Here is a 14100-nt window from a genome sequence, read left to right on the forward strand (position 1 = left end):
GAATATTTTAGTCAAATAAATAGAGAACAAGAAATAGCAAAAAGTGTGTTAGAACATATGACCGTATAATGCATTGGTTCTCAATCGGTGACCCAGCACTAGTCATATGTGTGTTGTCATTTCACTTCTCTCAATTTTATTTAATTACTATCTTTCTTTATTTATTATTAAAATAATAAAAACTCATATATTTCGGAGGAGAGAGTTTTGGCACAGTTAAAGTTTTTAGAAAATTTTGTATTGCGTGACGTGCATTAATTACCACATTTCAATAACATAGGACGTAGTGTAAAATAAAATATGTAGTTTTGCTTTTATAAATAGCAATTGTTTGAGTTGTGTAATTTTAATGGTACTACAAGTATTATAACTATGTCTATGAATTAAATTTGTTTTATAATTATTAGGGGTAACCGTTTGCGCACCCTGTTAATATACAGGATGGCTCATGAATCGTGCTACAAAAACAAATTGTGATAAAATTATTTTTAAACAATGCATTAAATTCACTTTTTTTATTGTATAGCAAATTTTATTTTATTTTATACAATAAATTATGTTTAAAAACTGTGGACCGTAAATTACCTCCATGTTTAGTCACGCACATACGACACCTAATTAGAAAATAACTCATTTTGGCCTCAAGGGTTGAAGTCGGAATTGCCTCAATTATCGATTTAATGATTGCTTCAATTCTCATCTCCTAGAAAGCCCTCTTGTATCATCCGTCGATAGGGGATCTTATAGGATTTGTTCTAAGCGAATTTGGTTATTGAAGCTTTAGTTGTTTAGGAGATAGAGGTCACGGCCACCCCCTTTTTTATTGTTTAGTCCACTTATCTTAGGTGTATATCATAATTCAGTGCTTATGTTAGTTATGCCATTTTATAGGTTTTCGATATATGGCGTTTTATGGGCGTGGCAGTAGTCCGATTACGCCCATTTCTGAACTCGTCCTCACTTTTCACAACGAACACGTGTTTTCGTTCCAAGTTTCATTAAGATACCTTAATTATTATTTAAGTTATCACACATGAACAAAACTATTATACTCTATAGCAAGATGTTATAAGGGTATAAAAATTCGACAATTTAGGAAAAATGAACACTAAGGAGCGAACAGTCATGAGAACTTAACATTAGAGACGGAGACAAAGTTAGGACAGAGCAAGTGCAATCCCGGACCACTGCAGACACAAAGAATACATTTCTAGCGTTTAACCACTGAGTTCAAACAGATCACATTTTACTTTACGTTTAGAAACAGTTTGTAAAATCATTCAATTTATAGTTACGTATACAATTTGATAAACTAATTAAGACATTTATGTCAGAAGTGAGGTAAAAAAAAACAAGTTTTAAGTAAATATTTTGAATCGCCAGTTTTATACGAGTGGTCTGTGCGTGTTTAGTGCAAATTGCCGTACTTTTCAAAGTACATCCGTAAACTGCATAACCGAGGGGAATATACAGAAATCGGAATGGCGATGCGCAGCAGAAGCAATGGAAAATAGAAAAATACAGTGTGAACGGTAAATCACAGCGTAAACGGCACAAGCACGAGGTACAGTACAGTACAAGTTTAATTAATTATTACGTAAAAATAAGATTTTGTAAAACAGTACTATCTATTTTAAACCATTTTTTTTTAATGTCAAATATGACTGTTGACGGTCTAAAGGGTGACTTGCAGTTCGTCGTGAATATAAGTGACGGCTCCGAAACCGGTGCGGAAGAGATAACAAGTAAACGGAGTGTGCGTGAGGTTAGAGTCGAATAATATTGTACAACTTTCCTCTCCGTAATGTTGATAATTATATGACTTTGTTTAAAAAATCAGGTCGTCCTAGCTTTGAACAATGGCTTTATAATTTAAGGCATTACGCAAAAAAAAACTCTTGAATGGTGGGGCGAAGATCTTTATACGAAGTCAAAGCGGCATAAGCAGCTAGAGTTCACTAAAACTAGCGCTGCGACAAGAATTTGGTGATGTATTGTCCTCGATTGAAGTACATCGGAAACGGTATGGTCTCATGGAAGATCTCAGAGAATATTTGTACAAGTTAATGAATTTGGGGAAATCAATTGGTGTGGATGACTCAAACTTAATCTCTAATTTCATCTATGGTGAGGCATACCGGACTCTTAAGTCAAACACAAGCAACTTATATCAGGTGAAAACTACAACAAACAAAGTTTTCCAGAAAGCAGGTTGGACAAGAGTGCAGGAGGCTGATAAGCAGGATGTAGAAGCTATTAGTAGGTATCGCTAACAAAACCGTGAAAGAATGGCTTGTTGTGGCTAAAAAGACGAGAGAGTTCAGGGTGTTGCAAGCGAGTACGAAGTCGATCTATGAGACTATGTACATTGGCACTGCCGCCAGTAAAAACGTAGTTACTGAAGATGGGAACCGGATTGTCGAAGTAAGACTTTTGAATCTTGTGTATGGTTGCAGGTATGGTGAAATTACCTATCGATTAGGTGGACCTTTCACACCTCAACAGAGAGAAAGCAGTTCTATTGAGAAGGATGATAGCGAATTACAAGCCATCAAGCAATTCAAACTCACCAGTAGAGATGAAGATTTTACTTTCGGATGGTACCCCAGTATAGTAAAAGCCCAGAGGGATGTCTTACGCTGATAGACAGAAAGTCGACGAGCATGGGAAACAGTGGTTGAAATATGGGATTATCAAACTCAGCAGTTCGGACAATGCATCACCAGTAATGTTTTTGTTGCAATTATCGGCGCGTAAACGCAAAGATAGTTCGCGATAATTTCTCGATGACAAATATCGCCGATGTTATCGAAAAGCTACAAGGTGCTCATGTTTTTACCATGCAAGATCTTAGGAATTGATTTTTCCATTTTACAGTGGAGCCTACCTCAAGAAAGTATACCGCATACGAAACATACAATGGACAATACGAATTCCAATACGTGCCTTTCGGCATATCGAACTCGCCGGCGGTCTTTTCGTTCTTTTATGAGACGATACTGTTGTAGTTTATTTGGACAATTTAGTTATTCCTTCCAAGGATTACACTGAGGGCGTATGCAGTTTAGAACGAGTTCTTTGCAGAGCTGAGGAATATGGTTTGCGAATGAAGTTGGACAAGTGTTATTTTGCTATTAGCATGATAGACTTTCTGGGCTATGTTATAAAAGACGGTTCAATAAAACCATCTGATACAAAACCGAAAACGATTAAGAATTTGCCACTGCCATATGACCTGAAAAGCTTTCAGCGATTCCTGGCATTAATATCGTACCTTAAGAGATTTAAGGATGGATATGCTGTCATCCGATGTCGGATTTATTTATTTATTTATTTATTTACTTAAGTTTATGAACATTTTATTCTTACAGACTAGCAGAAAATTATAGCATAATAAAATTAAAATTAAACAAATAGATAATTAAGGCTGTTAACGAAGGAAGCCCTATAGTGAGAAAAATCCGAATTTTTCAGAAATCGAGTTAAACTCACTCGCAGCACGCTTGAGGGGGGAATAACCTGCATATTTAGATTTCTCATTTTTGCTGTAAAATGGGGAAATGGATCTAGGGCAACGCTGAGGAACATTAAAATCTTTCCTAACAAATGAAGACAGTCAATAAATCCATTAATAACATTGAAAACAAATGAGGGGCAGAAAACACACGGTCGATTTTCAAGTGATTTAAGCTTTAGTAACAATACACGATATTCAAAAGATGGTATTGGGTCAACAAACTTTAGCGAGCGGAGTTCAAATTTAATAAAATCTTTTGAGCACTTCTTTTCCCCCTTATTGAGGATAGACAATATGGTCACCAGATAAACACACATAAACATAAAAGACCCCCTACACGTCAGAAAAACTAGACGAATTTCGACAGACAATATAATATAATATCATATATATTGAATTATATGAAATAAATTAAAACAATATTTCAAATCGCTAATAGGCCATGTTGCCAATTCTCCTTTCTGAAGGGAACATTAGACAAGTCCTTCAATTTCTGATTTTTAGCATCGTCGTAAGGCAGCAGCTTGTGGGCAATATGCAGATGCGAGGAGATGGAAATCTGGTGGTCAAAATCTAAAATTTAAATTTTTCTCGTTTTACTGAAACCATTCAAACTGAATTTCATTATTCATTTTATATTATAAGTTTCGCACATTTGCGACATTTATCCCGGCTTTACTTTTTAATACGTATTGCTCTCATCTGTTAAATTCGTAGCATGTCTAAGTCGGGTTATTTAGAGTCTGTCAACGTAACCCCAGGCAACGGTGCGTAGACGTACATTTGCCTGTAATTTAACAAATGATGATAAGAAACTTATGTGAGAACTATTGTGTTAGGAGTTTTTATTTGAGATTATCCTGGTGGACCATCATCTCTTTATTAAGAACGGTTGTTGACAAGTCAGAGTCTACCCTTTTTCAATATACAATGGGGCTCCATTGTAACGATAGTTTTTTTCAGGCTAACAGCAATATCCGGGAATACAACTTGTATCTGCCCTTGCAGGCGATTACTCTGGAATCTTTCCACTTGCATACTGCCGTCCCTCAATAAAAAAAATTGTTTTATGGTCATAGATTTTGCATGGCGCATACCTACTTGTAAATAAACGTGGCGGCAACGCTGAGTGGTTGAAAAATTCGATCAAGAAGTAAAGTTGGCTGCAGAATGAAAAATTGTAATTTTTCTGATCATATTACTCGACGTGCAATGTTTAGTGCTTGTACAATTGGATATAAGTATTATTAATAAATTATTTCGTTTTTGCCAGATACTATGTAAGATATCAATCTCATATTGTTTTTTAGGTGTCTGGCGCAGTAAATTTATTAATAATTATTAATATATTTTAACTTTGGAAACTATGTTTATTAGCTGTAGAATGAGCGATTTTACATCTACGATAGTGCTTGAGGCTACGGGCTGAACCAAAAGCAAACTTGTCTACTATAGGTACAAAATATTTTCCTAAAATTTAAAAAATTTTTATATGGGCTCCATAATGATCCTCAGTTACTATCTGGTTTACCAGAATTTTGTAGCAAGGAAAAACTTCAAATATTCATCTTGTGCGGTAAAGCAAGCAATTTGCAATGAATAAGATTTATCACGTCTGACTATCTGTATGTATTCTTGTGTCACATTCACCGTATAGGCAACATCGGGAATTTTCCACGGTATAACCGATTGAAACATTTCCTTTCATTTCTTGCGTTGTAACTTTTACCTATATGTCCTCTAAATCATAGTTATCAGTATGGGTCCTTTGGATAATACTGCGCCTATGTCAATTGAAGATGCATCAATAGTCAAATCATACGCTTTTGATCAATATGTTTAATGAAAAGTAACGTCCTCACAAGCACCGATATTTTGAATTTGTCGAACACAGATATTTGAAACTCGCCCTTTAACTTTGACTACTGGAATATTTTTCGAAAGGTGTTTACCAAATATTTTGGCTTTACCTTTTATGACTATTAACTAGGACTAGTTGCGTAAAACATCCGGCTATAAGACTGCCAAAAAAGCTTTTCTTCTATGAATGTCTGAAGTGGTTTGAGTTAATCTTTTTGACCAGCAAATATAATATCTGTAAGGTTTTTTTTAAAGTTCTGAAACGAATACGCGCAGTTGACCCACTGCCAGTTGAACTGACACATAGGCTTTAAAAAACATATGATTTCTGTGCGCTATCGAATTCTGAGCCAGACCTTCGTGAAACAAATGTGGCCTGAAGCTGTTTTAGCTTACTATCTAGAAGTTTATTATTGAATCATTCGAAAAGTTCATGATGTTTGAGGCCATTAATACAATCAAAGTTGGAATAATACTGACTTAAATGCGGTACAAGTGGGCGTAAAAGGGAAACACAAGGTTTGCAAACAAGCTTTATGTTTGAACATTTTTCACTAGCATTTCGACTGGAAATATTATAAATGTTTTTTTTTCTGCCTTTTGTAACCACATTTAGTATAGATTCAACTTTCACTTGAATATGGTGGAATGAAAAAGGTTCCCTTCGGGTTTCAGCTTCAGGTTGAGGTGGGCTTTCTTGTGTTGGGCACCAGTAATAGCGGGTTCGGAGCTGGAAGCGACCGTATTGTTGACTATCTCAGCTTGTACCTCTTCCCTATTGGCCAGTAGTAGACATGAACTGGAAACTGCGACTGCGCACGAAAGTAAAGACACCCAGTGAGAACTCTGTTACTTTAACTTTTGTGAACATATTTCATTATTTGTTTAAACAAGTACTTTGATGTTTCCTGATTTATTATACTCTCGCAACATGTTGCTACAGAGTATAATAGTTTTGTTCAACTAACGGTTGTTTGTATCACCTAAAACTAGTTGAGTAAGATATAGGGTTATGTATATAAAAAATCAGGATGAAGAGACGAGTTGAAATTCGGGTGACTGTCTGTCCGTCCGTCTGTGCAAGCTGTAACTTGGGTAAAAATTGAGATATCTTTATGAAACTTGGTAGACATGTTTTTTGGTACCATGAGACGGTTGGTATTGCAGATGGGCGTAATCGGACCACTGCCACGCCCACAAAACGCCATTAATCAAAAACAAATAAATTGCCATAACTAAGCTCCGCAATAAGATACAAGACTGTTATTTGGTACACAGGATCACATTAGGGAGGGACATCTGCAGTTAAATTTTTTTTTAAAGTGGGCGTGGTCCCGCCCCTAATAGGTTTAATGTGCATATCTCCTAAACCGCTAATGCTATATTAACAAAATTTACTGGAAGCACTGTAGGTAGAGGACGGTATGAAAATAGTTGAAATCGGGTGACAACCCCGCCCACTCCCCATATAACGGTACTGTTAAAAACTACTAAAAGCGCGATGAATCAAGCACTAAACACGCCAGAGTCATTAAATTTTAACACAGGGATTGTATGAGCTGACTTTATAGGAGCCGCGTTCGAAATTGGACAATGGGCGTGGCACCGCCCACATTTAGGTGAAAACCCATATCTTAGGATCTGCTTAACTGAACCAAATTCGGTACATAATATTCTCCTCATAATTCTATGCTTTAGTACGAAAATGGCCGAAATCGGATTTCAACCACGCCTATTTCCCATATAACATCATTTTAAATTCCATCTGATTTTTTCACTTTCCACTATGCAAATCAAACAACAATAATTGTATCGGGGTGAAACTTTTCGTAAATAATGCGTTTTAAGTATTTCACCTTGTGACCAAAAATTGTCTAAATCGAACTAAAACTATTCAAGTCCCTAAGTACTGAATTTGTTGACCCCAGTGCTTATAGTTGCCTTTTTACCAAAAATATCGGTCAATGTGTAAGATATTTAATTGAAATTCACATGATAAAATAAATAAATAAAACCCTCGGTAATAGTATGTTTGTGTCAAAAAATGAGTTCAATCGAATCAATGCTTCCTATAGCCCTCATATACATAATATAAAAATTTTTGAACTTCCAGGTGACTTTATACCGCATACTTGTATATCGGCCAATATGTGAGTTATCTCAATGAAAATGAGAGAGCTTGTTTTGCTCATAACAAGGTATTTTTGTGCCTAAATTGGATGAAATCGAGTGAAAATTTTACCTGGCCCCCATGTAACTAATATCAGGATTTTCGAACATTCGTCTGACTTTACTCCATATGATTGGTGATGGTACGTAATGGTATGTGTGCCCTCTATTTCCATATACTATTTATAATACTTCTGGTATGTCGGTCAGTGAGTATTAAAATTTTTTTTATATATAAAATTGCTTCAAAATATGTTCTCTATGCTCGAGTATAGCTGAGCAATGTAAACATTAATATCTTTCTCTATCCCCAATATATATATGATTTCCGTTTTCCTCTTGACTTTAAACCGTTCCGGTTAATCAAAATGTGATATTTTAATGTAATTTAGTGGATAAGTTTTCTTAAAAATTATGTTGTTTGACGCTGAATTAGAATGAAAATAGTATATACCTTGATCGAAACCTCACACCTTCATATAATGAATTCCGATTCTCTGGTTGACGTTTTCCGCACAAGCTTATAACATAAAATTTAGCCACTTTGGTCGATATTAAATCACATTCATGCTTATGTATATCTCACTTCAAGATGGTTTTTGTTTTTTTTTAATATAATTTTCGCTGACGCAAACTAAAATATAGCAATAAAACTGAGACTCAAGTCAAGAAGATACCAAATTTGATTGTAATTTAATTACGATTTCATTTAATAATGAATGTTTAATTTTTTCTCAACTTTGCCACACCTGAGGGAATTTCCTGGCCTTTGATTTTTCCGTATTACGAGAGTATATATTTGCGCGGCTACAAAAAAAGCTTTGTAGCTCTACATTTTTTGGCGCCCAAAGTGGGGCACGAGTGAGTTTTTTGTTTTTTCGCAAATCATTTCGGAGTGTGGTCAGTATTAGACTGCATCGTTGGACATTATCGTCGCTGGACATTATCGACATTGGATATTTTCATCATTGGAAATTATCGTCACCATTGGACATCTTTACCATTGGAGTCACCAGCATTGCTCGCACAAAGCACAGCACACCAGTTTGCCACCGCTAAGTCTCGCCGTTACCATTGCCTGTAGCTCATATTCGCATGTTCGTTGCATACCCACACATAAGTATAACTTGATTTTATAAATTTTGCTTTAAAATTAACTAATCACTTATTGCTTAACTACTCACTAGAAGTAGAAGTATTGTTATTTAAAATAATTTTGAAGCCTCTATAAAGCATATACAAGATCCATTAAAAATATCGTCGACGCCAGCTTGCGACTAGGTGGAAAGGCTCTTGCAGCAGCGGAATACAAATGCCGTTTGGGCATCCTGGAGTCTTATTTTAAGCACATTCTCTTAATTCAAACGGACATCGAAAGATTGGATGCTGATGATGTAGAACGTGCTGACCTGGGAGAACTTTACATTACAACTAAATTGATTATCCAATCGCAACTGCCAGAAGATAACAACGTTTCACTCAATTTGCGTGGTACAATCAAGTTCAAAACTTCCACCACTTAAGCTTCCTACGTTTGATGGCAAGTATTCAAATTATCAAAATTTTATCACCTCGTTCAAGCAAATAATTGATCGTGAATTCAATTTAACTAATATTGAAAAATTCAACCATTTACGAAATTGTCTCCAAGGTCAAGCCTTAGAAACTGTAAATGCGTTTTAAGTGATAAATGAAAACTATCCGAAGGCGTTAGAACGGTTGAAGGTACGGTATGATAACAAAACACTAATTTTTTTGGAAGGAATAAATTCGTTATTTGATTTACCAGCAGTTATGAAACCAAATGGCATTCAGCTAAGAAGTTTAATTGATAAAGCTTCAGCTATTTATGGTTCCTTGACATCGCTAGGTACTGACAGCCAAATATCGCAAGCTATGCTTATTCATTTAATTTTGCAGAAGTTTGATGAACAGACCAACAAAAAGTGGAAGGAGTCGCTAGATTTCAGAACGCTGCTATCATGGCAGGATTGCATCTCAGTTTTGGAAAGACACTGCCAATACCTGGATTCACTGGATCAACCACGAAGCTATACATTTTCCTGCTCCAACATATCGTGTAATTTCTGTTCCAGTAACAACCATAAGGTTTTAAAGTGCGATCGCTTTAAGTCACTAAAGATTATTCAACTTTTGGAACATGCAAAGAAAATTGGACTTTGTATCAATTGCCTATCAAAGGGACATCGAGTAGCCAATTGCCCGTCATCACACCGGTGCAAGGTTTGTGCACGACAACACCACAGTTTACTCAACCGCGGTTCTACTCCAATCCAACAAACACCTACTCAGGTATTTACAACACAAGAGTCAGTCGCGCATACACACAGGAATAATTCATCCTTGGATAACGTCATCCTTGCAACAGCAAAAATTTTCGTTCGTGATGCATCGGGGAGCTACAGATTGGGTACAGCACTGCTAGATTCCTGTTTTAGGTAAATTTTATCACAGATGATTTTTCGCAAAAGGTGCTTCTGCCAAGAAGTAAGCAAAACATACAGATTCAAAGCATCGGTTCATCGTCAACAAATATTAAATTCAAAACCTCAACTAACATCAAGTCGCAAGTCTCTGACTTTGAACTTCCATTGACTTTTTGCATTACATCGCACATTGCTTATCAACCAGATCCTGAAATCAATAATTCAACATGGAATATTCCACACAATATAGCGCTCGCCGATGATGAATTTTATATACCAAAGAAAATCGACAGTGTTGCTGGGTACAGAAAATCTTGCAAAAAACACTCTTAGGCTGGATTGTTTCGGGACGCTATAAGACGGGCAGTAAAAACATATCTTAACTATCTTGTTTATTTTCAGCCAAGGAATCTTTAGATGCCAAATTGGAAAAGTTATGGAAATTGGAAGAAATCACTACCATACCAGAGCCTTGGACTCGTGAACAACAGAGTTGCGATCACATATACAATTCAACTGTGTCACGAAGACCTTGCGGCAGAATAGTTGTCAAATTACCTTTCAAGGATGATCCGACATGTTTGGGCGAGTCATATACTACGGCATTGAGACGATTTAATGCACAAGAACGTCGATTAGCCAAATCACCACAATTGAAAGCACACTACGTTGAATTTATGAGCGACTACGAGAGTTTGGGTCATATGAGCGTTGTAAAAAATCCAACTCTCAGCAAACCGCATTATTATATACCACATCATTGTGTGCTAAAGCCAACAAGTACAACAACAAAGCTTCGAGTTGTATTTGACGCTTCCTGTCAAACCACATCCCAAAAATCATTAAACGATATTCAGATGGTTGGCCCTCTTATTCGTTTTCGATTCCACATGTTTGCACTCACTGCCGACATAGTCAAGATGTATCGCCAAGTATTAATGCACGAAGATGATCGAGAGTTCCAGTATATTCTGTGTAGAAGTTTACCAACTGAAGATATTCACGTATCAACTAAATACTGTAACGTATGGAATGGCTGCTGCACCATATCTTGCTATACAGAGTTTGTTCTATCTAGCTAAGCAGCATTCAGAACAATTTACAAGTGGCGCAAAATTCGTGAAGTCATCATTCTACGTAGACGACCTACTCTGTGGTGCTGATACTCTAACCGAACTTGCACAGATAAAGCAAGAGGTAATACAACTGTTAGAATTAGGACAGTTTAAATTAACAAAGTGGCATTCCAATTATCATCAATTCAGAGAAGACGACTCTATAAAGGATCGAAACGTAGATACATCCATCACTAGTACACTTGGACTAAAATGGAACCAAAATCTTGATTGTTTTATTTTTTCATTTGAAGCAAAACTAGCACTGACTGGTCGACTTACAAAACGTTCCATCCTTTCTGTTGCATCGTCACTTTACGACCCACTTGGAGTTTTAGTTCCTGTTATTATAACATCAAAAATTTTGTTGCAAGAAATATGGCTACTAAAGTTGGATTGGGATGAATCTGTGCCCCAGAACATCGAATTTGCTTGGAAAAAATTTCTTAACTGCTTATCGGATCTTTCACTAATTAAAGTGCCGAGGCACTGTTTTTCGACAGATGTGGAATCTCTTCAGATCAGGATTTTGTGATGCATCGATTCGTGCATATGGCTGCGCAATATATACTCGCGTTCTCAACAAATGTGGCACTACTACTACGATTCGCCTACTCACTGCGAAGTCCAGAGTGGCACTCACCAAAAAACAATCGTTACCCAAATTATAACTTTGCGGCGCTCTTCTTCTTGCTCGTCTTTTAGCCAAAATTAAACCAACAATTTCTAACAAATCTTTTAACATTTCTCTTTGGACAGACTCACAAATAGTATTACATTGGCTTAAGATGCATTCGGCAACACTTTCGACTTTTGTTGACAATCGAATTTCGGAAATTCAAGATTTAACCAAAGGCGCCCCTGGTACCTCGGACCAAAGTTTCTATACGAAAACTCAGATAAATGGCCAAAGAACAGCTGCGATGATATCGACATGGAAGTTGTCGATAGGGAGAAACGAAAATCAGCATTAAATACAATTGTTAGCACCAATTACATTTTGGAAATTGTGAATCTGCGAAGTAACTACACCAGCAGCCTTCGATTAATAGCTTGGATGTTCCGCTTCATCAATAAATTTCGATATGATGCCAGTCTTAATGACTCATTAACACTTTCCCTACGAGAGTTACATCACGCCTTTCTTTGCATAATTTGGAATATTCAACACAAACATTTTGCTAATGAAATTCATCTTTTACAGAAAGAGTTTACGATAAGTGGCCCGTTACGTTATTTAAATCCTTTTCTCGAGTATATCGAAGGATTTCAAATACTCAAAGTTGGAGGTCGATTGGAATCAGCAGATATTCCAGAAGAAAGGAAACACCAAATGCTGTTGCCAAACAAATGCGAATTTGTTGTGCATTACGTTCGTAATCTACATCGGAAACACTACCATGCAGGACCAAAGGCACTCGTAGCACTGATAAGACTTCAGATTTGGATAGTCAATGCGAGCGATTTAGCAAGACGTATCGTCAGATCATGCACACATTGTATACGGTACAAGCCAAAGCTGATGAACCAAGTAATGGGACAGTTACCTGTCGAGCGTTTAACTCCATCTCGTCCTTTTGCGCGGTGCGGTATTGATTTCTGCGGACCAGTCGACGTATATTTGCGTAAAGGCGGTTCACATCGAACTAGTATCGGATCTATCCACGGACGCATTCTTAGCGTCATTGAAGCGCATGATTGTAAGAAGAGGTCTACCCTCTGACATCTTTTGCGATAACGCAACAAATTTTGTGGGTGCTTGCAACAAACTAGCTGAATTAAAGTAATTTTTATTTTAAACCGAAAACAAAGATGAAATTGTAAAATATTGTTCTAATGAATTTATAAATTTCAATTTTATTCCTCCCAGAGCACCTCATTTTGCGGTATTTGGGAGGCAGCAGTCAAATCGGCTAAGGGTCACCTCAACCGCACCATCAAAAATGCAAGACTCACAGCTGAGGAACTAACAACAGTCCTGGTTGAGATAGAAGCTGTATTAAATTCTCGTCTAATAACACCAATGTCATCGGATCCAAATGATTATGAAGTATTAACTCCGGGGCATTTTATTATTGGTAGTTCACTTAGGGCACTCCCAGAGCAGAGATTGTCAGCTAACATCAGCAACGTACAACGATGGAATCAGGTCACAAGCATTAAACAGATGTTTTGGAACAGGTGGTCAAATGAATACATAAACGAACTTCAAGTACGGTCAAAGTGGTTTACGGAGCAACCAAACATCAACAACAACTCAATGGTTATAATCCATGAAGACAACTTACTACCACAGAAATGGCATATTGGAAGAGTTATAAACTGTATTCCAGGAAAGGACTCTAAAGTGCGTGTGGTGGACATTCAAACAACGAAGGGAATCATTCGGCGACCAATTCACAAGCTAGCTCTTCTACCTGTTTGAAATGCCTTTCAACGGGGCCGGGATGTTGGTTCACCGATTGAGAACCAATGCATTATACGTACATATATGTTCTATATATTTTTACTATTTCTTGCTCTCTACTTATTTGCCTAATATTCAAGCTTTGCATTGTGTACATACTTACATACTTATTGCTTGCTTGCGCTTGCTTTCTACACTTATGCTACCGCTATGTTTTCGTCCACGCAATTATATGAATATTTGTTTGTGCACATTAGCTAGTCCCTTTGTAGCCCTACACCATGTTTGAGTTAAATAGCTTCTTTTTATTAAAGTTAACATTTCGGAGAAAAAATAGTATGTATCTAAAATAGTAAATCTATGATCAATAACATAAGTTAATAAGATACCAAATAATAATCGAATAATAAATGTTGAATTCTTTCGCAACATTTTTATAATTTCGCAACATGTGGCAACAGAGTATAGTTTTGTTTACTAAACGGTTGTTTGCATCACCTAAAACAAATCGAGATAGATATAGACTTCTATAGATTATACAAATATTTCTTCTAATATTTGGTGATAATCAGTGGATAAGTATAT

The 14100-nt window shown here is 36.5% G+C and overlaps 1 protein-coding gene across 1 annotated transcript; it reads left to right on the forward strand.

The window, feature by feature from the left end:
• The first annotated feature begins 1660 nt into the window (after positions 1-1660).
• On the forward strand, positions 1661-11075 carry LOC138858679 (uncharacterized). Its single transcript, XM_070112851.1, has 2 exons — positions 1661-1745; positions 10396-11075. Exons 1-2 carry the CDS (start codon positions 1661-1663, stop codon positions 11073-11075), a joined length of 765 nt encoding a protein of 254 aa, XP_069968952.1.
• Positions 11076-14100: the final 3025 nt, after the last annotated feature.

The sequence above is a fragment of the Bactrocera oleae genome, chromosome 2, assembly GCF_042242935.1.
Source record: "Bactrocera oleae isolate idBacOlea1 chromosome 2, idBacOlea1, whole genome shotgun sequence".
Taxonomy (NCBI): Eukaryota; Metazoa; Arthropoda; class Insecta; order Diptera; family Tephritidae; genus Bactrocera; species Bactrocera oleae.

Coding starts and splice junctions, on each gene's coding strand:
- LOC138858679 (XM_070112851.1), top strand. CDS start 1,661: ATGACTGTTGACGGTCTAAAGGGTGACTTGCAGTTCGTCGTGAATATA. Junction 1,746..10,395: donor CGGTGCGGAAGAGATAACAA/GTAAACGGAGTG, acceptor GTTTATTTTCAG/CCAAGGAATCTTTAGATGCC.